The sequence below is a fragment of the Peromyscus maniculatus genome, chromosome 2, assembly GCF_049852395.1.
Source record: "Peromyscus maniculatus bairdii isolate BWxNUB_F1_BW_parent chromosome 2, HU_Pman_BW_mat_3.1, whole genome shotgun sequence".
NCBI classification, from domain to species: Eukaryota; Metazoa; Chordata; class Mammalia; order Rodentia; family Cricetidae; genus Peromyscus; species Peromyscus maniculatus.
Genome location: NC_134853.1, coordinates 173,093,270 through 173,114,393, shown reverse-complemented (window position 1 = coordinate 173,114,393; position 21,124 = coordinate 173,093,270). Strand labels below are relative to the sequence as shown.

Genomic DNA, 21,124 nt, shown 5'->3' with positions numbered 1-21,124 from the left:
ATGTAGACATACTATACATGTAGACATGTATACAGACATGTCCAAGCACATACACAAGCCCATGCACATAATTTCTTACGATGCTTCCACAACAGAGGTGGGTTTTTCAGTTACTCTTAAGGGTTCTCTTACTAGATGGAGACCTGTCTAATTAGCAAGGTCAGTGAATGGTGGAGGACAGGGTCCCTGGATAATCCAAGACCTGATTAGGCCTCCATTGATCCATGCTGGCTCCCTGTTCTAGGGGCTCATCAGCCTCAGGCTTATGTTCGTGTTTTGTTTGCTGGGGCCTTATAGCCATTAATCTCAGTAGGCAAGATCAGAATTATGTAAGAACCATAGAGCAGAGATGCAAGCCCTGGGGGTCTTAGAACCACAGTAATGAAGCTGCTATAAAGGCTGCTTCTGCCCCAGCAGGTGGGGCAGCTCTGAAGCCAGTCCCTTAATGTGTGCATGTCCTGGGTCAGCATCAGATGTGCCTGCACTGGAGTGTACCAGCTAGAGCCCCAGGAAATTTGGGACTCCTCAGGTGGGCAGAAGCATTCCTGACTCAGAGCAGCTACAACCTGTTGGCTTGGCTTTGGTTGTCTTTCTGATTTTCAAAAGCTTTTACCTTTCCTGTTACTTCTCTCTCAGCAACTTCTGAATGAAGAGAATTTAAGGAAACAAGAGGAGTCTGTGCAGAAGCAGGAGGCCATGCGTCGAGGTAGGGGGTCTCCAAGGATGGGTGACTTTGTTGGGCATCTTAGTCCTTAAGAAATGCCTGCAAAGCGGGAGTGGGGGTGGAGGGTGGTACTGGGAGGAGAGGAGGGAGGCCAAACTATAGTCAGTATGTAAAATAAATTTTAAAAAATGTTATTTAAGTTAAAAAAAGAAAGAAAGAAAGAAATGCCTGCACAGTGGCTCGCTGTGCCCTCAACCTAGGACTGTATTTATAGTATGTGCTTTGACACCAGACACAGCTGGCTGCCTTGGTTTAAAAGAGCCAACTCTTAGCAGAAGTTTCATCTGTAGCCTGGTCCCTGAGCAGAAAGTTCTGGGACTAGTTGATTCGGATAGGAAAATTGCCTGGTCTTCGCTCCTGTAGTAGAACTTCATTTGTCATTGGAGCCAACTTGCTAGTTTATGCGTATGTGTCCCAGCAGGAAGAACATATCCTGTCTCCGGGAGTCTGTCAGGAAGGATTTGAGGCAATTTGTTGGTGGCATTATGCAGTGACAGGGGCATATTGCTTGGTGTTTGGTTCTTATTGCTGGTAAACAGGCACACGTTAAGCAGCTCATGACTTTTTCTGGTATTTTGATAGTTAGATGTCAATATAAGTAGGTTTTTCTTCTGATTATCCACATTTTTGTTTGTTTTTAAAATACATCATCCTGAGGGTGGTCCAGGCTATTTCAGGGTCCTCCATCTGGTAGAAGGGCTTACTCTGCAATATGGGTTGTTTACTGTGATACTGCTGTTCCTGGTCCATGCAATATCTAGGTCTGTGTGTGCATGTCAGCAATGTGGGCAGAGACAGGCACATTATGGGCTGAAGACCACTGTTTTTGCCTTTTCCTGGGGCAGCCACTGTGGAGCGAGAGATGGAGTTGCGGCATAAGAATGAGATGTTGCGGGTAGAAGCTGAGGCCCGAGCACGGGCCAAGGCTGATCGAGAGAATGCAGACATAATCCGTGAACAGATTCGCCTCAAGGCTGCTGAACACCGCCAGACCATCTTGGAGTCTATCAAGTAAGGGTGCATCTAGAGCCCAGTGACTGCTGCCCATCTGTCTGTGGTTCCCAGTTCAAGCTAGTAAGTTACTGGTCATCGAAGGTCCTCCAGCCTCTTCATCCTGAAGCTCTGGGTCAGCTCTTTAACACTCCCACCGTGGTAGACTTTTCTTAAGACTGATCTGAGAGCCTCGAAGAGCTTCATTGGTTTCTTTTCTTTGACCTTCTCCAGCCATGTGTCTCTTTCCCCCATGCAGGACAGCTGGCACCTTGTTTGGTGAAGGATTCCGTGCCTTTGTGACAGACTGGGACAAAGTGACAGCCACGGTATGTACTACCATATGTTCCTATGGGTGAGCCCAGTGGGCAGCTCTGGGGCACAGTCTCTGGGGACTTCCTGTAAGATTCAGCCCTGTTATCTGTTGGCTATGAGGACACCTGGTATTTTGCATAGGTACCCAGCACAAATCAGGCACATGGGCTGCTACAACTGTCTTTAAGAACTATAGTGAAGCATGATAGAGTATTTGGGCTTAAGGTGTTTTACACAATTCAGTCTTAATCCATTTTATGTTGCTCTAGCAAGGTACCCAAGGCTGCCTAAATTACAAACAAGGTTTATCTGGTGTTGGAAAGTCTGAATAGGGCCACCTAATGACTTCTACTAGGTCCCATTCTTTTTTTTTTTTTTTTTTTTTTTTTATGCCAAATGCTGTTTATTGAAGGAGGGAGGAGGTCTTAAATACAGGCTTACAGCACAATGGGAGAACCCTGGAGGGCAGAAGTTGCTACCTATTTTTTACAATCTTGCATCTAAGCTCTAAGCTGTTAACGCCCATTATGCAGGATACACAGACAAGGGTTCCACCCTCCTTAAGCATTCAGGAGGGTGGAACCCGGTAGGGAATTAGCATAGGGAGGATATCAAGGTCAAAGTCAGCAAGCAAGGCAACAGTTTAGGTCCCACTCTTGAATGTTTTACAAACTGCAGCATTGCATGAGACCAAGTACTCAACATGTAAATCTTTGAGGGACAAATCACATCTAGTCATGGCAGTGGCAGCCTACCTTGAGGCTTAAGACTTCTAATCCAGGCGCAGATGTAGGAAGGGGCCAGAGCTTACTTTCTATGTCTAGTGTCCTTGGGAGAAGATAGTAGTAAGTTTTTCATCTGACTTTTTTTTTTTTTTCTAGAGACAGGGTCTCTCTATTATGTAGGATTGGCTGTCTTGGAACATGTTTTGTAGACCATGCAGTCCTCAAACTCACAGATCCACTAGCCTCTACCTCTTGAATGCTGGAATTAAAGATGTTTGTCACTGTGCCCAGCTACCTGGCATTTTTGGTAGTGTATTCCCAGCCAACTCTGTAACTCTATGAGGCAGGAGGTGGTCTGTGATGTAGGAGTAGTCCTCAGTGACCCTAAAGCTTCAGGGTCACTGAGGACTTCATGCTAGGTGCATAGGTTGATCTGCTAAAGAGGAATGCTGAAGGCACATTATTTTTATTATTCAGGGTGCTGAGGATGGAACCTAAGGTCTTAGAATGCTGGGCAGGAACTCACCAGTAAACTACAAGCCAGGCTGGACAGTGCCCCCTGTTTGTGGAGCTGCTTGGTGTGCTAATACATTACCATCATGGTTTGTAGTTAGCCTTGTTTTCCAAGAATGAAGTTTAACTTTTTCAATGGTAAGAGAGTAATGGAAGGCAAGAAAGACTCTTAGTGAATATGCAGCCCTGTATAGCCATATTTCATATTCTTACAACCTCTGCTTTTGAGCATCCATGTTATAAGACACAAAGAGAAATGCTCTGATGGAGAGTGCCAGTGAGCATTGGCTGACTGTAGTATGGGGTTAGGGATCCAACCAGGGTCCAGGAGAGGCTACCCTGAGACCTCAGCTGTTCTTAGGGTACAAGATGAACTGTGGGGCAGAGGTGCATCATAGACTGCTGTTTTTCTGTCCCAGGTGACTGGACTGACACTCCTGGCTGTTGGAGTCTATTCTGCTAAGAATGCTACTGCTGTTGCTGGTCGGTATATTGAGGCACGCTTGGGAAAGCCCTCCCTGGTGAGGGAGACCTCCCGCATCTCAGTGCTGGAGGCACTGAGGCATCCCATCCAGGTATGGCCACAGTAAGGGATCAGGGCTCCACATCCCTACCATGTTTCTTCCCATATCACAGACAAATGGTGCACATTTTCTCTATCCTCCCCCTTTTGCCCAAACAACAGCTTCTGCTTTCTCTTTCATGCTGGGTGTTTTCTCATGACTGCTATACCAATGGGGCCTGTTGAATCAGTATTATCTGATTATATAACTGCTCCTAGGCACGCTTTAGCTCTTCATGACTTGAGCTCAGGGTCTGTCTTGGCGTAGAGAGTATGAGAGTAGATTGGTATCTAGCTCCCTCCCTTGGGCTGAGCTACTCTGCTCTCTCTGACAAGCCTGTTCTCTGATGGCTGCACCTGGGTCTCTTCGGATGCTCAGTACAAGTGATTAGGAAGATAAAAATCTATAGTAAAGAGCTGATGAATGCCCCACAACAGACACTTTCTCCAGCTTTGACACTGAGGTACTGGTCTTGGGCTCTGTGGGACAAGTACTTCATGGTGGCTTTGTGTCCTGCCAACTGTGATGGTTTCCCCTACAGGTCAGCAGACGACTGGTCAGCAGACCCCAGGACGCACTGGAGGGTGTCATCCTCAGTGTAAGTAACTGTGGCAACTGTGGTTTGGAAAGCCCTGTGGGCTCCAGGAAAGGGACAGGAAAGCTTAACTATTGTGTTTATGTGATCCTTGTGTTTGTGGCTTTGGGGTCCTGAAATGCACGTTACTGTACTGTATTCAGATACTCCATAGGCCAGTCCAGTATCCACACTAACTAGGCTGCACTAGAATACCTATGGTCCTTCCACTCCCTAAGTCTATCTGTAGGCTGGGAGACCAGGTTCCCCAAACTTCATCTTGCTCTGGCAGCCTAGCCTGGAGGCACGGGTACGAGATATTGCCATCGCAACAAGAAATACCAAGAAGAACAAAAGCCTGTATAGAAATGTTCTAATGTATGGACCACCAGGGACTGGCAAGACACTGTTTGCCAAGGTAAAAATACCTGGCTGTGAAGGTGGGACTGGGTGCTACTGGGCATCATCTCACCCTGGGGCAGTTTTTGTCACTGTCCCTCGGAGCATTGCGGTGCATCAGAGGCCACCTCAGCTCTGATGGTGGGGGACTGTCCATGTTGGGCAGGGTTGGCGAGTAGAGCTGTGGACTTGGGAGTCTGGGAGGGAACATGTGCTCTGTTTCCCCACCCCTCCTTGCCCAGAAACTCGCACTGCATTCAGGCATGGACTACGCCATCATGACAGGCGGGGACGTGGCCCCCATGGGGCGGGAGGGTGTGACCGCCATGCACAAGGTCTTCGACTGGGCAAGCACCAGCCGACGAGGGTGAGCATACAACTCCCACATACACAAATTCCTACTCCTAGTGGCCCACCAGGTACCTAGCAAGGGCCCTGCTGTCTTCCCACTGTCCTGTCCTTGATATTGTGTGGGAGTCCATGGGTAGCCTCTAGATTCTGAAGATAGCTAGAGGTGGGTGTTTATTCTGAAGGATCCATTAGAAAAAATGTCATGCCGAGGGTGGACATCTGGTCACAAGATTCCCTGTATAAGGACACTGCCAGATATAATTACTGTCAGGAGTGAATGGCTAGCTTAAATGGGGAGAAGAATGGATCCAGGCCTCCTTGACTGTGTTGAACCCTCCAAAAGTTGGCTGAGGATATCACATCAACTCATGCAGTATGGCACAGCCAGTTATAATTGTCCCTGGCATTGCCACTATGCCTTGTTACGTCCTTTTCTTTGGTCTTTGCCATTTTACCCTGGATAACCACTTCTTCCTGATGCTGAACACATGCATCTCAGCCCTTATTCTGACCTAGACTGGAGCAAGGCCTGTGGGTTGGAGGAACATTCTTCTGCCCAGCACATACCATCAGAGCTGCAGTTGGGTTCTTAGTATTGGAGTTCTTGAAGCTGTGAGCTCTGTTTTTCCTGGGTCAGGATGTGTCTGTGGGGCGTCTTCTCCCAGGGATAGACACTGTACTCCCTTGTTGCTTCTGGGAGTTTCCAGATGTTGGCTTGTAGGATTCAAGCATCCCCTTACCTGACCACCCTCTGATTCACAGCCTCCTGCTCTTTGTGGATGAAGCAGATGCCTTCCTCAGGAAGAGAGCAACTGTGAGTGTTCTGGAATCCTGTCTATCGGTGAAAGTTGGTCAGAGCTGGGGCCACTAAGCCAGTCTAGCAGGGGACCAGCCTAGAGGTTGCTGTGCCCTAGAGCACAGAAGGTCTAAGTCTTCATGCTCTGCTAGCTGAGGTTGCTGCTCAGTTGTTTTTCCTTCTAAATTTGAGGAGTTTAGCATTGAACAACAGTCTTGGAGATGCTGAACAGCAGGAATCCAAGTTCTGGTTGTCAGAGTAGGCTTGTGTTTCTAACCCCTGCCTTACCCTCCCAACAGCGTCCCATGTACACTTTTCCTTGGCCACGTACAAAATTGCTCCTTGGGCTGGAGACTGATGATGAAACTTTCTTTCTGTAGGAAAAGATAAGTGAAGACCTCAGGGCCACTCTGAATGCATTCCTACACAGGACAGGACAGCACAGTAGTAAGTAAGTGCACTCCTGCCCCCAGCTCCCTGTGCAGAGTCCTTCTGGGCATTGTTATCCCTGATCCTCACAAGGATCCAGGACATAGTATGTGTGCAACTGTCTGGGGTGTCTTCATGTTCCTACATGGGAAGGGCTCTTGAGGGCCCATTTTAGAAAGGCAATATGAAACATGAAGAAAGTCTGCTGGGTCAGTTCCTGTCCATATGACCATCCCAATTTGAACATCATCTCATGCCTCTTGACATTCAGCTGTCCATATGCAGCTGGAACTTTCCTGTTAAGTGGATATGCCTGAAGACTGCTTTCAGGGCACTGGCACCTGGGCATGAGACATGGGCATAAGCCTAGAACGTTTGCTTTTCCTGGGAGCAGATCCCAAGTATCTTGTGTAGAAAGAATGGAGCCTTCGCCCTTATCCAGGCTACTGGGTCTAGAGTAGCATTTAGGCCTTGAGAGAGACCCCCGTTTGAACTGTTTCCCAGAAGCCACTAGCAGGGTGGGTGCCTATGGTCAAACAGGCTCCTCTCTTCCAAATCCCCTAATCCTGTTCTTAGCTAGCACATTACCAGTGTAGGACCTAGCCTTCTAGTGAGTATGTGGCCATCTTGTCAGTCATAAATATCCCCTTACTTGCTGTGGCTGTGGCCTAGCCTAGGGTCATCAGGAAAAAGTGATTTGAGGGCAACAACAAAACCTTAGCATACTAGGCAACCTTGACCATAGGTTGTACAAATGGGCTTGTGGGCCTGGGTTGTAGCTGAAAGTTTCCCAGTGTCCCACCCGCTCAGCATGGTCCAGACAAATCTCTCTCACCCGCGGTCCTGCAGCCGCTTATTAAAATAATCATTCAGAGGCTTAATATTAATAACTGCTTGGGCCATTAGCTCAGGCTTACTACTGACTAGCTTTTACACTTAAACTCAGCCCATTTCTGTTAATTTATGTTGCCAGGTTTTCCGTGGCTTTACCTGTGTGCCATTACATGCTGCTCCCTGGATGGCAGGCTGGCGTCTCCTGACTCAGCCTTCCTCTTCCCAGAATTTTTGTTGTTTGCCTATCCTGCCTATACTTCCTGCTTGGCTACTGGCCAATCAGCGTTTTATTAAACCAATGTACAAAAGCATTATTCCACAGCACTGGGTCTTCCTGGGGTTTCCTGAGTTAAAAACTGCCAAGGGCCAGAAGTACATCTCAGTGATCAAACACTTGCCTAGCATTCTTGAATCTCTGGATTCAAACCCCATGTCAAAAAACAACAACAAAAGAAAAAAAAAAAAAACTGGACAGGAAGGGAAGAAGGAAAAGAAAGAGAGCTGCCAAGTTACATCCATCTATAAAGTTTACCTGAGGAGGCTTAAAAGACCCTGACCTGTGATTGGACAAGCCCTCAGCATGCACTTTGTGCTGTAGGTTCATGCTGGTCCTGGCCAGTAACCAACCTGAGCAGTTTGACTGGGCCATCAATGACCGCATTGACGAGATGGTCTGCTTTGCCCTGCCTCAGCGGGAGGAGCGAGAGCGCCTGGTGAGAATGTATTTTGACAAGTATGTCCTTAAGCCGGCCACAGAAGGAAAGCAGTAAGTGTACAGCCCCATTGGGGTTCCCCTTATTGACCTAGAGCCTATCTGGGCACTTTGTTTTCCTGGGGTTTGGGCCATCTGTGTGAGATCACATTCTGTGTATGTGTCCTGTCAAAGATAGTTCTGCCATGGGACCCTCAGCCGTTCCTCCCACTGCTCTTGACCTGGGGACAGCTGCAAGCCTGTCCCAACAGTCCTCTCTCATGAGCTAATTTTAAGTGCCTTTGTCAGTAACCCCTGGGTATCAAGAGAATGTAGCATCCTCTAAGTTTGCTGAGTCTCTTTTACCAGGTTTTGAAGTAGCCAGTTACTGCCCTCCGCTGTTGACTTGAGTGGCAGGGCTTTCTTCTGTCTAGCTGCATACCTGCCCTGCCACTCCTGGAAGCTGCTCTGCAGCCATGTTGGGGACAGGGATGGGGAGAAGCCACTAGATGCTTCTCTGAGGAAGCCTTGGTGCTTCCACAAGCCCTCACTGCTGTGTCTAGTATACTTGCCATGCCTCCCCTCAGCAGAGGCTGCTCTGCTTTCAGCTGTCTCCTGGGCCCCAGGCTCCATGGCATTCAAGCTTCATGTCCTGACCTGAATCCTGAATCTTTCCTGCTGCCTGTTACCTTTCACTGTTCTGGAGAAAACATGGCCTTGGCTCTGCTGTTTCCTACGGGCCCATCCCCCATCCACACTGGGCAGTCCCCTGCTTCCTGCTAACCTCATAACCCCAGCCTCAGCTCTCACATGCAACCTATATTCATATTTAATATGTGATTTCTGTGGCTTTTGGTCAGATGTTATTGCTGGAAACTCAGATTGCAGGCAGGACCCTTTACTTAATTCTTTTCTTAATTAGAGATCTACCTGCTCTGTTAGCATTTCATCATTGGCTGAGCATTTAACTATTCCTGCTGTTTGGGTGCTGAATATGTAGTTGTAGACTGGGTCTAGTGAGTAGGAGTGAAGGCAGATTGGGAGAATATAGCTCCAGCTGCCAACTCTGCCTGGCTCCAACCTAAGCCTCTCCTGTAGGTCAGGAAGGAAGGCTGAGTTCACCTCATCCAACTAGGGCTGTGCAAAAAAGCTCACCAATGTTACCCAGATCAGGTGGAAGCATCTGCTGGAGTGTGATGTTGGGCAGCCTTGCTCCTGTCTCCCTGACCCCCTCTGTGTAGAGCCATGGCAACCCAGACCCACTTGGGAACTTTTCCTCCAGACGCCTGAAGGTGGCCCAGTTTGACTATGGAAAGAAGTGCTCAGAGGTCGCCCAGCTGACGGAGGGGATGTCAGGCCGGGAGATTGCTCAGCTTGCTGTGGCGTGGCAGGTAAGTTAGGATCCTGAAACTAAACCCACTCTGAAACATTGTCCTAATCTCCCGAAAGCAAGTTTTATGTTGAAGGATGTTGCAAGAATGGATAGGCATGTGGCCCTTGGTTCTCCTAAGACCACCTTAAGGGCAGATAAGTCACTCAGGGAGGATGGTGTGATACTGTCACTGGCTCTGCATGTCCTGGCCCAAATCTGGGGCACTGTCACAGTCTTAGGGAATGTCAGAGTACTACAGTAGATGTGCAAGAGTCTCTAGGCAAGTCTAGAGGGCTGCTTTTTTGGGTTGTCTGTTAAGGCAGTTGCAGACAAGTCCTGAGTTCTTGCTCCAGATCAGCAGATATGTGCTTCATGTATGGGTACTCTTGAGTATGTGGCTTTTTTGTTTTGTTTTGAGTTGTTTTTTTGTTTTGTCTGTTGTTTTGTTTTGAAAATAGGGTTTCTCTATGTGGCTTTGGCTGTCCTGGAACTTGCTCTGTAGACCAGAACTTGCTTTCGAACTCACATTCACCTGCCTCTGCCTCCCAAGTGCTGGGATTAAAGGCGAGCACCACCACTGCCTGGCATGGGTATATGACTTTTAAGGACAAGTTCATGATGAAGTTGAGTAAGGGAGCAAGAATATTCTGAGACTAGGCAAGGATGTTGTTGGTGAAGACACATAGGCCACGGTGGCCTGTTGTCATTCCCTAAAACCTTATTTATTCCCTTGAACCTGCCTAGCAACAGCTGCATGGTCCTGTAGCAGGGAACTCCCACAGCAGGGCCATGAGCAATTTAGGAATTTCAGCTCCTGGTGTTGTCAAGAAAAGCTGTGTTGATGGAATGGAGGGTGCTACAGCCACCTCAAACTTTGTGCCAACTTCACCATCTCCGTTTAGCCAACTGTCTATAACCAAGTGACAATCTAACTATTTAGACTTGGCAGTGCTTTTCTGGGTGTGCATGGGACAGTCCTACTTAGGTTTGGATTTTGTAGCCTAGGTCTACTAGCAATAGTGTTAGTCTAAACAAGCTAGCGTATTTGCTACAACATCCATCTCACATTGAAGACTGCAGCCTTCCGTGGCCAGTTATTGACTCTGGTCTGTCCTTGCTTAGGGTCTGTTTCCACACTGGTGATGGAGAACAGGGAGGTTAGCACAGTACAGGTGGATTACTTAAAAAACAAGAAATTGTCTTCCCTAGTTCCAGAGGCTGAAGTACAAAGGTTAGTGTCAGCACAGTCAGATCTTGAAGAGGGTTCTTTTCTGGTTAATGGAGGTCAAGGTCTTGCTGGGTCTTCATGTAGCAGACAGCATGAGTGAGCTTTTTTGTGTTTCATGCATGAATTTCAAGGAACCAGGGACCCTTTCTGTGCCCTCATTTCAATGAAATTACGTCCTCTAAAGGATGATCTCTAATATATTTCCTATGAGGATGTCAGACCTTTAGCATATGAAGTATTATAGGGTGATACACTGAGCTCATCCCAGCAGGCTCACAAAGCTTCCACCAGGACAGCTCACCTCTCTCGCTTAATGTATTGTCAGAGAGAATAGCAACAGTTCAAATAAAGACCTTAATGGAGAGAGCTGGAGATGCTCCCTGAGGGTCCTATCTGGGTAGTTGGTCAGAGAGGCTAAGGCAAGTCCATCTAGCCTGTTCTCAGGTGAGGAACAGGAGATACAGGAGGACTACCCAAGGTGCTACCTAGGTCCTGCCCACTGTGGTACAGCACACAGACCTGGATGCTATTGTTGTTTCTACCCTAACCCCCATGGGGCTTCTGGGTAATTGCACATTACAAAGATCCTTCCTTGCTCTGCAGCCTCTATCCTCCATGCATGTCAGGATAACACAAGTCCCTGCCCTTGTACCATGCCTGGTTTCTTTGTTTTATTTGTGTGTGTGTGTGTGTGTGTGTGTGTGTGTGTGTGTGTGTGTGTGTGTGTTTGCTTGAATATACATCTGCATACCATGTGAGAGTCTAGTGCCTACAGAAATCAGGAAAGGGATTTGCAGTTACAGATGAGGTTGTGGGTCACCATGTGGTTGCTGGGACTTAACCCTGGGTCCTTTGGAAGAGTATCCAGTGCTTTTAACCCTGCCTTCTCCTTCAGTCTTGGAGTTGTGGAGTTTTTCTTCTTGAATTGTAGGAGCTCCTCTCCTTACCTAATGTAGATATTAACCTCTTACCAGACATGTGATTGCTTCCATTGGGCATTGTGGTGGTTTTTTTTTTTTTTTTTTTTAATGTGTTGATAATATTCTTTTTTGATTGTTGGCCTGGAACTTGCTATGTAGACCAACCAGATTGGCCACAAATTCACAGAGAAGCATCTGCCTCTGTCTTAGTGTACAAAATTTTTAAATTTTGGTGGAGTCTGATTATCTCTTTTCTTCATTTTGTTGGCTATAATGTCATGTTTAAGAAACCATTGCCTCCAGGCAGCGGCAGCGGTGGCTCATGCACGCCTTTAATCCCAGCACTTGGGAGGCAGAGCCAGGCAGATCTCTTGTGAGTTTGAGGCCAGCCTGGTCTACAGAGTGAGATCCAGGACAGGCACCAAAACTACACAGAGAAACCCTGTCTCAAAAAACCAAAAAAAAGAAAGAGAGAGAGAGAGAGAGAGAGAGAGAGAGAGAGAGAGAGAGAGAGAAAGGAAAGAGAGAAAGAGAGAGAGAGAAAGAAAGAGAAAGAAAGAAAGGAGAGAGAGAGAGAGAGAGAGAAAGAAAGAAAGAGAGAGAGAGAGAGAGAGAGAGAGAGAGAGAGAGAGAGAGAGAGAAAGAAAGAAAGAAAGAAAGAAAGAAAGAAAGAAAGAAAGAAAGAAAGAAAGAAAGAAAGAAAGAAAGAAACCATTGCCAAGTAGAATATATGGCAGCACACACCTGTAATCCCAGCACTTTGGAAGCTAAGCCAGGAGAATTGCAAGTTCAAGATCAGTCTGGACAACACAGTGAGACCCTATCTTAAAATTTAAAAATGAAATGAAAGCTGGGGATGTAGCTCAGTGGTAGTGTCTGCCTCATATCTTCAGTCCTGGTCTTAATCCCTGGTGTCATAAAAAGTGAGAAGGTTAAGGTAGTTTATCGTTATGCAGTTGAGGGAGTCCTTTTGTTTGTTGAGACATGGTCTCACTCTGTAGCCCAGGCTAGCCTTGAATGCTCTTACAATTCTCCTGCCTCAGCCTCCCAAGTATTGAAATTACAGTGTGACCCATCAGGCTGGGCTTAGGCTTTTTTGTTCTGTTTGAGATAGGCTTCACTATTTGACTGGGCTGGCCTACAGCTCTCATTACCTCTGCCTCAGGTTCTAGAACTTTGCAGCCCTGCTCATCAGGACTGCTGATCACTAAGTTCCAATGCTGCCTGCATCTGGCTTTGATGTCAGTGTAGTGGTGATGTATGGAGGCTTCCCCTTCAATATGTTGAGGGGGTTTAAGGAGGATCAAGACTAATTCTTGAAATGTTTTCAGATTTATTTTTATTTTTCCTGTATGTGTGAGCCAGAGGAACTTGCACTTGCTAGGCAAGTGCTCTACCATTGAGCTAAATCTCCTACCCCATCCTGCATATATTTATGTGCACTACATGCATGCCTGGTGCCTACAAAGGCTAGAAAAGGACATGAGGCTGGGAGTGGTGGCATACACCTTTAATTCTAGCATAGGCAGAAGTAGGCAGCTAGTATGCAACCAGCCTAGTCTACATAGCAAGTTCCAAGCCAGCCAGAGGTATATAGAGACCCTGTCTCAAAACAAAAGAGAATATATTGATTCCCCCAGAGCTGGAGGTAGAAGTGGTTGTGAGCCACCCAGTGTTGGTGCTGGGGAGTGAACTAGGTCTTCTGCAAGAGCAGTAAGTACTCTTAATTGCTGAGCCCCTATTTACTAATTTTTGAGCTGGGATCTTGCTACATTGCTCAGCCTGGCCTTGAACTTCACAGTCAAGCAACCCTGCCTTAGCTTTCTGAGTAGCTGGGACTATAGTTGCATCACAACACCTAATTAAATTTAAAACATGAATAGTTTTGAATTTACAGAAAAGTTGCAAGATAGAGCAGAGGCACACATGCCCTTGTCACTACTAGTTTGTGAGTGTTGGCTCTGTTTCACAGCATCGTTTACCTTACCTTGGCTTGGTTGTAGCTCAGGGTCAAGCCCAGGATACCCACATCATGAGCCCCTAATGTCTATTTCACTGTGCTTCATCTGACCTCAGTTACTAGGCTGGCTGGTGGATGAGCCCAAGTGGCTCTACCTCTCCTCTGCTGGGCCACTTAGAGAGGGCTGCCACCCTGTCCATCCAACCAGGGCTCCAGTGCAGCTCTTACATTGCTTTAATTTTAGCCTTGGGTGAGCTTAAGCTGGGAAAGAGTATCCATGGCTTCCAAATACTTCTCAAAGTTGGTGGTCTGACTCTAAGGCCAAGTCTTCCTCCCCAGTGAATCATAACAGGCCAGTGGACCCTATGTACATCTGTTCCAGGTGGTCCCGCTTATCCAGGGGGGACTGAGTACCATTATATTATGGTCATCTCCTCACAGGTGACAGTGTCTTGGCAGAATTCTTATATATGACTCTGCACTCCTATTCCTTTAGAATATGTCCCAGTGCCTAAGGAGGGAATTCTCTGCCTTTAGTGTTCTCTTCATTGCATTCAGGCATCCTAGCTCCTAGTTCCCTCCTGTGCATTGTCAATGAGATGGTGTCTAAAGGATACAACTTGACCAGCTCAAACTCCTACTGGCTGGTTCTGGAATGCCATCCTCACAAAGGATAAGGAAGTGGGAGGGGGGTGCTCACCAGTGTGAATAGACATGAAGAGGAGCAGCCTAGTCAGAAAGTACCACTTAGCTCTAATTAGAGAAACCTTACACTAACATCATATGCCCTGAGGGTAGGGGCCTGGTAGCAGCAGGAGGCCTGTTCTGGAGGCCTGTAAAGTGTACAGCTATAAAGTATACAGCTAGCCTGAGTAGTTGCTGTGTGTCCTGGTATCTCCCTGAGCTGGGAAATGGAGCCAGAATCACTTAGGGGCTCATGAAGGTTCTACATTTGTGTCCTTCTAAGAGGGAGTTACCTGTGTGTGTGTATGGAGGAGGAACAGCTCTGTTGAGGCTTTCTGGTTTAGAACGTCATTGATTGGGGCTCTGAGTTCACTAATAAGCTCAGGGATGCCCACCAAGCCTTGGGCTTCCCTGTGCAAGCAGCCAGCCTCTCCTTCTGTGCCCTCTTTCCTACCAGGCCATGGCATATGCCTCTGAAGATGGGGTCCTCACAGAGGCCATGATGGATGCCCGTGTCCAGGATGCTGTTCAGCAGCACCAGCAGAAGATGCAGTGGCTTAAAGTAGAGAGACCCAATCTTGAGGCGAGCAAGCCACCGTGTCCTTGACTCCTCGACTGCTGAGCTGGACCTGGATACCTTGTACACCTGACCGGGGACAGACAGTCTCTGTGACCACACTATTCCTCCCGTTTTTCCTGTCGTCTTTGGCCTCTGTAAGAGGCCAACACTGTCCGGAACGCCTTTGCCCAGCTGTGGGATGCTGGTGGTGTCAGCTTCTCTGGCTCCCACACCTCCTAGTCTGTTTCTCTCTGCGTGAGTGCTGGCAGAGGAAGGCATACTGCCTTCCTGCGCCCAAGTACACTGGTGAGACTTGTCTACAAGCCCAGATCAGAGAAGAGAGGAAGCAGAGTGCTGTATCACAGGCCAGTAGCTATGGCTGTGCCAGCAGGACTGGGACCTGCAGGGACCAGACTAAAGGCAGGAACGGCCTCTCCTTCCTGGACATTGCACCTGCCCTGTATACATCTGTGCCAAGAATTGGCCCAGTCCTTACTTGATAAGAGTGGATCTGGTGCTAGACAGCCCCTGGCTGGTGGCATGCAGGATTCAGAGCTGCCACCTTGCCCTTGACTGGATCTTTTAAATCCAGAATCTAATAAAACTGTGACTGATTTGCTGTTTTTGTCTCTTGGCTGAGGTGGGGATCTAGATGGAGCCCTCAAAATAGCCCCTGGGATCAGAGATGATGGAAGAAGCAGAGGCTGGAGCTTTCTGGAGAATTTACTGGCCAGGCAGGGTGGGCTTCACAGTGAGGGCTGGGACACCTGGGGCCACCACATCTTTATTGCTGCTGGGGGCCCGCCCTTCCAGTCCCCACCCTCCAGTCCTCCAGTCGCACACGCCCCATGCACATGCTCCCGTGTGCAGATGGGCGCAGGCCCTGACACATCCCTCCCCTCCAGACGACGGACGGATGGACAACAGGTGCACAGGAAACAGTGGCTTTCAATGAGATGTGGCCTTAGGCTAGCATGACCCAGGCCATGTCTGTCCCCATTGTGAACCCACCACCCTTGGCCCCAGCACCTCTAAAAGCCTGCCTTTGTGTCCTGCTCACTGTGGAAACCAGGTTGCTGTCCCTGAAGCCCAGTGGCCATCCCGACCCCAGCCCCCACCCGACCCCCTTTATAAAAAGAAGAGACAGCACCTTCCACTGGATTTGCCTGCTGGCCACAGCCCAGCTGGCCACAGCCCAGCATACCCTGGGCCTGAGGCCGCAGTCCCGTCTTGCCAGCTGAGCGTCCACGAGGTCCCTTTACATGTGCACAGCAGCCCCGAGTCCTGTGCACTCACAGGTGCCGTGGGCTGGGGTGGCCGTTGTGGTAGAGCTTCTGCTTCACGTGCACCATGTTCCCTGTGGGCTCCTCGAAGGGCCTGTGCGGCCGCCGGCCCAGCTCCCGCAGGCTGCACAGCTTGGGCAGCCAGGTCCACGAGCCATCTGCAGGGGGACAGGGCAGTCAGGTGGCCGGGCTGGGCCAGAAGTGGTGCCCGCAGCAGCGCGTGGCACTCACCATAGCGCCGACCAGCCCTCCAGGCGCGCACAGCACAGTGCAGGACACCATCCATCCACACCAGGAACCAGCTGATGCAGAAGCCCAGAAGCAGCCCCAGCATAAGGTCGATCTCCTGCTTGGTCACATTGTCTGTCACAAAGTAGTTCTCAGATGCGTCCACCACCGACTGGTCCCCGTCGTATGGGATCACGTAGTGGATGTGGTGCCTGGGGGCGGCAGGGTGGGCTGGCACCTCTCCTGCCAACCCTGGCCCAGCCTTCCCCAGGTCCGTGCTGGGCTGGTTAGGGGACCCAAAATGAATGGCTTGACTCCTATGGGCCACCCTGGGAAGTTCTCTGAAGCAATCCCTGTGTGTGCTGGGTTGGGAGGGGCACCCCCAGGCACAGATAAGGTCACCTGGCAAAACTGCTGGGACAGGTGGAGACTGTAGCCCTGGAGATAAGGAGTGAGTTCAAGGAGAGCAGGAATGGCTGGGATGAATGCTCCACCCAATATGCCATCCTTCCAAAAGTCCTGTAGCAGGGTTCACATTCACCTACTGGCCCTGAGGGTCTGCCAAGGTCCTAGCACAGCCAAATGACCCGGGCCCACCAGATATGCCTCTTGCCCTTTACATACTGCTCTCGGGAGGCCACCCACAGGAATAGCATTTGCTCTTTTTCTTCCACAATCCCTGCCTTGGGCCTATGGCTTTCAAAATCTACCTCCTACCCATTTTGCTGGAGGTTTTGGGAGTCTTTCCTCACTCATGTCCACCACAGACCCACATGTCTATCATCCACTTACTGTTCTTATAATGGGCCGTTTTCAGCTATTCGGGTCCATGCTGGACAGGTTTTAGAGCCTTCTGAGTATAAGCACCACCCATTATGGCCCTAGTCTCTTTGTGCCTCAGCCACACTGTGCCTGTTTGCCTCCCTGTCCTAGGCTTCTTGGAACTGTCCATTGCTTTCATGCCCTAGGTCATCTCAGCTTGCCCTGGAGTTCCAGTGTGGTTCCCACTGGCTGCTCATCCCCCTTTCAGAGATGTCTCAACACCACTTCCAGAAAGTCCTTCTATCCTGTCATTCTAGGTAGTGGGTCAACTGATGGTCCACAAAGCCAGCAGTCTGGATGTCGGGGTCCCGAGAGTTCCATTGGGACCACACTCTTTCATCTTGCTGACAGTATAAGGGCGGCCTGGGCTTTTGCTATGAGGCTGCCTTTCCTGGCCCACCCACTTCCAGAGCCACTAGTGGGTGGGCCTTCTTTCCACTGCCCACCATGTCTGCAAGGAGCTCCAGCTGCCTTTGAGTCTCCACGTGGGATCTACAGACACCTCAAATGCATGCTGAAAATAGCTTCTCGCTTCCTAAACCTGCACTGCTTCCTCCTCTCAGTGAGAGGCTGGAACCTGTGTCTGCCTATAGTAGACCCTCAGCCTTTCCCCAGATACAAACTCTTCCTCCCTTGTGCCCATTTGCTGATGTCCCTGACCCCAATAGGGGCCACATGGATGCTTCCTCATAGTGGGGTTGGTGAGCAGGGAGGGGCAGCAGGGACACTCCTCAGATCCTCTTCTGATCTTCCTAGGAACCCCAAGGGCTAACTGGTCTACAGTTTGGCCAGTCCCAGCAGGCAAAGCTTAGGCTGCTAGCCCTTAGTTGGTTACTGGAGCTACCATAACTGAGACACCTAGCACCTATCACTCATCTGCTCATGCGCAGCCACTGTCCATCATCATGATGGATGGATGCTATTGATCCTGGCAGAGAAAGTATGGCTGCTCCAGGCCATGGAGGAGTAGTGCTTCCAGACCACCAGGGATTGTCACAGGCTCTGTTGGGATTGGGTCAGCCTAGGTCCCCACATTCTTCCTCTAGACTGTCTCCAACATATACTTCCAGGAAAGGATACACAAAGAACCTATCAGGGAAGCAAGAAGGACCCTAGGTAGCCTACAAGTTGGCCAAGGTGAGGCCCCAGCCAACCTGAGGCCTCAGGAATCCAGGAGTTAGAGGTTATGACCTGTGTCCTTACAGTTAACTTGGGTATCTACAATTCCTCCCCTGGCCTGACTCCTAACCCCACACCGAGCCCCTGAAGACAGGGGCTTAGGTCTTCTGCAAGAAAGCAGGATGTGCTGTGTACAAATGAATGTCTGCTATGTACATACATGTGTCCTACCTCCATGACACATGCTGCCTTGTGTTCACTTGAGGTCAATGTGTGTCCGGTATACACGTTGTCCGCATGCACAGGACAGGCGTGTATACTATGGACACGGGTCCCACAAGCCCCACACCCATGCACTGTGCACACTTTGGGTATGAGCATGGTGCGTCACACATAGATGCACATTCACTCAGCTTTGAACCAGCCACCCCACTCTGTGTCATGTGCATGGATCTGTGTGTACACACAAATGTTGCCTGCTGATGTGCTTTGTTCAGAACATTAGTTTACATACATGTTCTCTGTCCATAATTCTGCAAATAGCCATGTATAAGGCAGACACATGTGTACAGTTATTCTGCAAAGTATGTACACATAGGCAAACTGTCAACACCACATGTGTACATGGTATGTGCACAGATATCCCATTTGCAAACTAATCTGCAGTCACTTCACCCACACTGAGATGTTCTGACATTTTCCCTGAGCACACTGAACTGTATATTGTTTTATATACATGTACTTTGAATACACATATATGTAATCAATATACAAAAGTACTTTGTACAACGAATTTACATACCCTGTATGTAGAGTTGTGTACAAAGCACATACATGTAGAGAGACACACGCAGAAACACTGTCCACAGAAGGATGTGGCTCTCCACATTTTTGCACACACAGGCCTTTCTTCAGGCTCCACTCTACAGGTGTCTGTTTACATGAGTCCACAAGTACTCTGGATGCTACATGAGATGCACATATATAACCTGTATAAATGGACTCTAAGAACACACCTTCTGTGCTCAGGTAAACCATTCAGTGTGCTGTCTTGGACAGCGCTGAACCAACCACGTTTTAACAGCCCCCATATGTAGTATCCATTTCCAGTGTTCACGGGCCCAATGACTGGGCCCAGGACGTGGATTCTGTCTTGGGAAGGCTTCAGAACACAATACAGACATGGTCTGGGAACAGCAGAGCTGATCTCAAGTCTTTTCTGACCCCTCTGATGTATCAGAGGTACAGATGGTGTGCACCAAGATGGAGCACAGGGCTCTCTGGGAATGTGTGGCCACACAGCAACTTTCCCTACCATGTCCCACGCATCCCCTTTCTACGTGCTGTAATGCCCATGATTTGCAGCACACTTGACTGTACCCATAGCCATATGTGCACTTAGGAGACATGCAGCTGTCGTGACCTACTGTGTGTCTGCAGACCTCTGGAGCAGAAGAGTAGGGTGTGGCAGGGAACCGAGGGTCTGTGGTTCTAGCTCAAGTCTTCCCTAGTGTAACCTTGAGCAAGTCTACCCTCTAAAATCTCCATTCACTTCTTCCTAGTCTGTCCAGTAGGGACAACGGTTATCGCATGAGGGCATCTCTGGAATGAGTGCATGCGGATGTGCGAGTGCGCTGTGTACGCACATGTATATGCACAGACAGTACACACATGCGCGGCTCATGAGAAGATGTTTATTTCATACATGGACATACAAACATGCAAGGCCAGAAGACTCCATCACTACACATGCACAGAAGGGGAGGTCCCTGAGGGTGTGGTGGGTCTCATTGTGACCTTGAACAAACCTCAGCCTACTTCAGCTCTTCCTCTGCACAATGATCAGTTGTGGCAGGTGTTCCTCAAGGTAGGCCCTTTCTATCTTGTCCTCCTGCACTTGCCTGCCATGGGCACAGTAGACCCAGGAGGAAGACTTGGGCCATAGGCAAGACTACTGTCCCAGGCTTAACCAGCTTCCTTGCTTCCACTGTGGGCACTTACTCAGAGCTGCTGCTTCCAGGCCTCCAGGCCCTGAACCAGGAGGCTCCATGGCCCATAATGCCACCACCAGGCAGCCGTTTCTCTAAGGGAACTGGAGGAAGGGGTTCCTAACAGACTCAGTCATGCTTCCTTTCCCAGGGAGGCAGCTGGCTGATCTGGGGTTCCCGTTGGCAACCCCTCCCCCAGCACCTGGCAGGCAGAAGCGGGCCCCACCATTCAGCTAGGCTCTGCGGCCCAGCCTGCTCCGGGCTCACCGGCAGAGTAGGGCCCGCTGCACAAGTGTGATCGCGCGTGTAGTGCCTAGAGCCGGGGCGCACTCACCGGCCACAGTTGCAGTGGCAGACGCGGTCCTCGCCCCGCAGGTGCGGGAGGATGTAGTTATGGAATCGGTCCAGCAGCGCGTTCATGTCCATCAAGCACGCGATGGCCTGGAAGAGCCCATGACCGGTCAGGGCGAGGAGTGGGCCGGGCCGAAGGGGGTGCCGAGTTGGGAGCGTTGGGCTGCCGGGGTGGGTGGGTGGGTGGGTGGGGAAGCGCAGGGCAGCCGGGGCGAGGGCAGCGCAAGATAGCAGCGAGGGTAGCGCAAGGCAAATCGCGGAGGGCAGCGCAGGCCGCTCGGGCGGGTAAACAAGGAAGCGAGGTGGGGTGGGCGCGCGCGCGGGCGGCAGAAGCAGGGGGCGCGCGCGGGAAGCCCCTCCGCTCACCATCACGATCGACGCCCCCAGAATCATGAAGATCATGGTGTTCGCACTCATGGACATCGGGCGGGGCCGGGCCGGGCCGGAGCGCCTCCCCCCGGCCCCGGTGCCCCTCCCGGCCCCGGCCCGATGCTGAGCCCGCGCCGCCTCCGCAGAGGTCAGCGCTCGTGCGCCGGGCCGCCGCGGGCCCCGGGGGCAGGCGCGGTCACAGACAGCAGAGATGTGGGGGCTGCTGTGGGGTCGCTCGCCCGCCGCCCGCCGCTGGCCGCGCTCCGCTCCGCCCTCCGGTGCTCCCTGTGCCCGGCTCCCTGCGGTCGGCTCGGCGGCCCCCTCCCTCCTCCCGCTT

The 21,124-nt window shown here is 50.1% G+C and overlaps 2 protein-coding genes across 3 annotated transcripts in view; one reads left to right on the top strand and one right to left on the bottom strand.

Moving 5' to 3' along the window:
- The window catches only part of LOC102926361 (ATPase family AAA domain-containing protein 3A), a 21,118-nt gene extending 5,872 nt beyond the window's left edge, over positions 1-15,246 (top strand). Inside the window, exons 5-16 of the mRNA XM_006992369.4 lie at positions 637-706; positions 1,570-1,735; positions 1,974-2,043; positions 3,687-3,842; positions 4,372-4,428; positions 4,697-4,822; positions 5,046-5,170; positions 5,917-5,968; positions 6,331-6,401; positions 7,812-7,979; positions 9,187-9,295; positions 14,526-15,246. Coding sequence (XP_006992431.1) covers positions 637-706; positions 1,570-1,735; positions 1,974-2,043; positions 3,687-3,842; positions 4,372-4,428; positions 4,697-4,822; positions 5,046-5,170; positions 5,917-5,968; positions 6,331-6,401; positions 7,812-7,979; positions 9,187-9,295; positions 14,526-14,675 — 1,320 coding nt within the window. The 3' untranslated portion in view covers positions 14,676-15,246. The remainder of the gene's footprint in view (positions 1-636; positions 707-1,569; positions 1,736-1,973; positions 2,044-3,686; positions 3,843-4,371; positions 4,429-4,696; positions 4,823-5,045; positions 5,171-5,916; positions 5,969-6,330; positions 6,402-7,811; positions 7,980-9,186; positions 9,296-14,525) is intronic.
- On the bottom strand, positions 11,193-21,124 carry Tmem240 (transmembrane protein 240). 2 transcript variants are annotated; one of them, XM_076565887.1, is made up of 4 exons: positions 20,785-21,118; positions 20,402-20,508; positions 16,142-16,350; positions 15,780-16,068 (listed from the first exon to the last, which is right to left on the bottom strand). In XM_076565887.1, the coding sequence occupies exons 1-4, from the start codon at positions 20,839-20,841 to the stop codon at positions 15,920-15,922; spliced, it is 522 nt and encodes a 173-aa protein (XP_076422002.1). In that variant the 5' UTR covers positions 20,842-21,118; the 3' UTR covers positions 15,780-15,919. The 2 variants fall into 2 exon arrangements, with proteins under 2 accessions (XP_076422003.1, XP_076422002.1); XM_076565888.1 differs by lacking the exon at positions 16,142-16,350 and having other exon boundaries at positions 11,193-16,068; positions 20,785-21,124.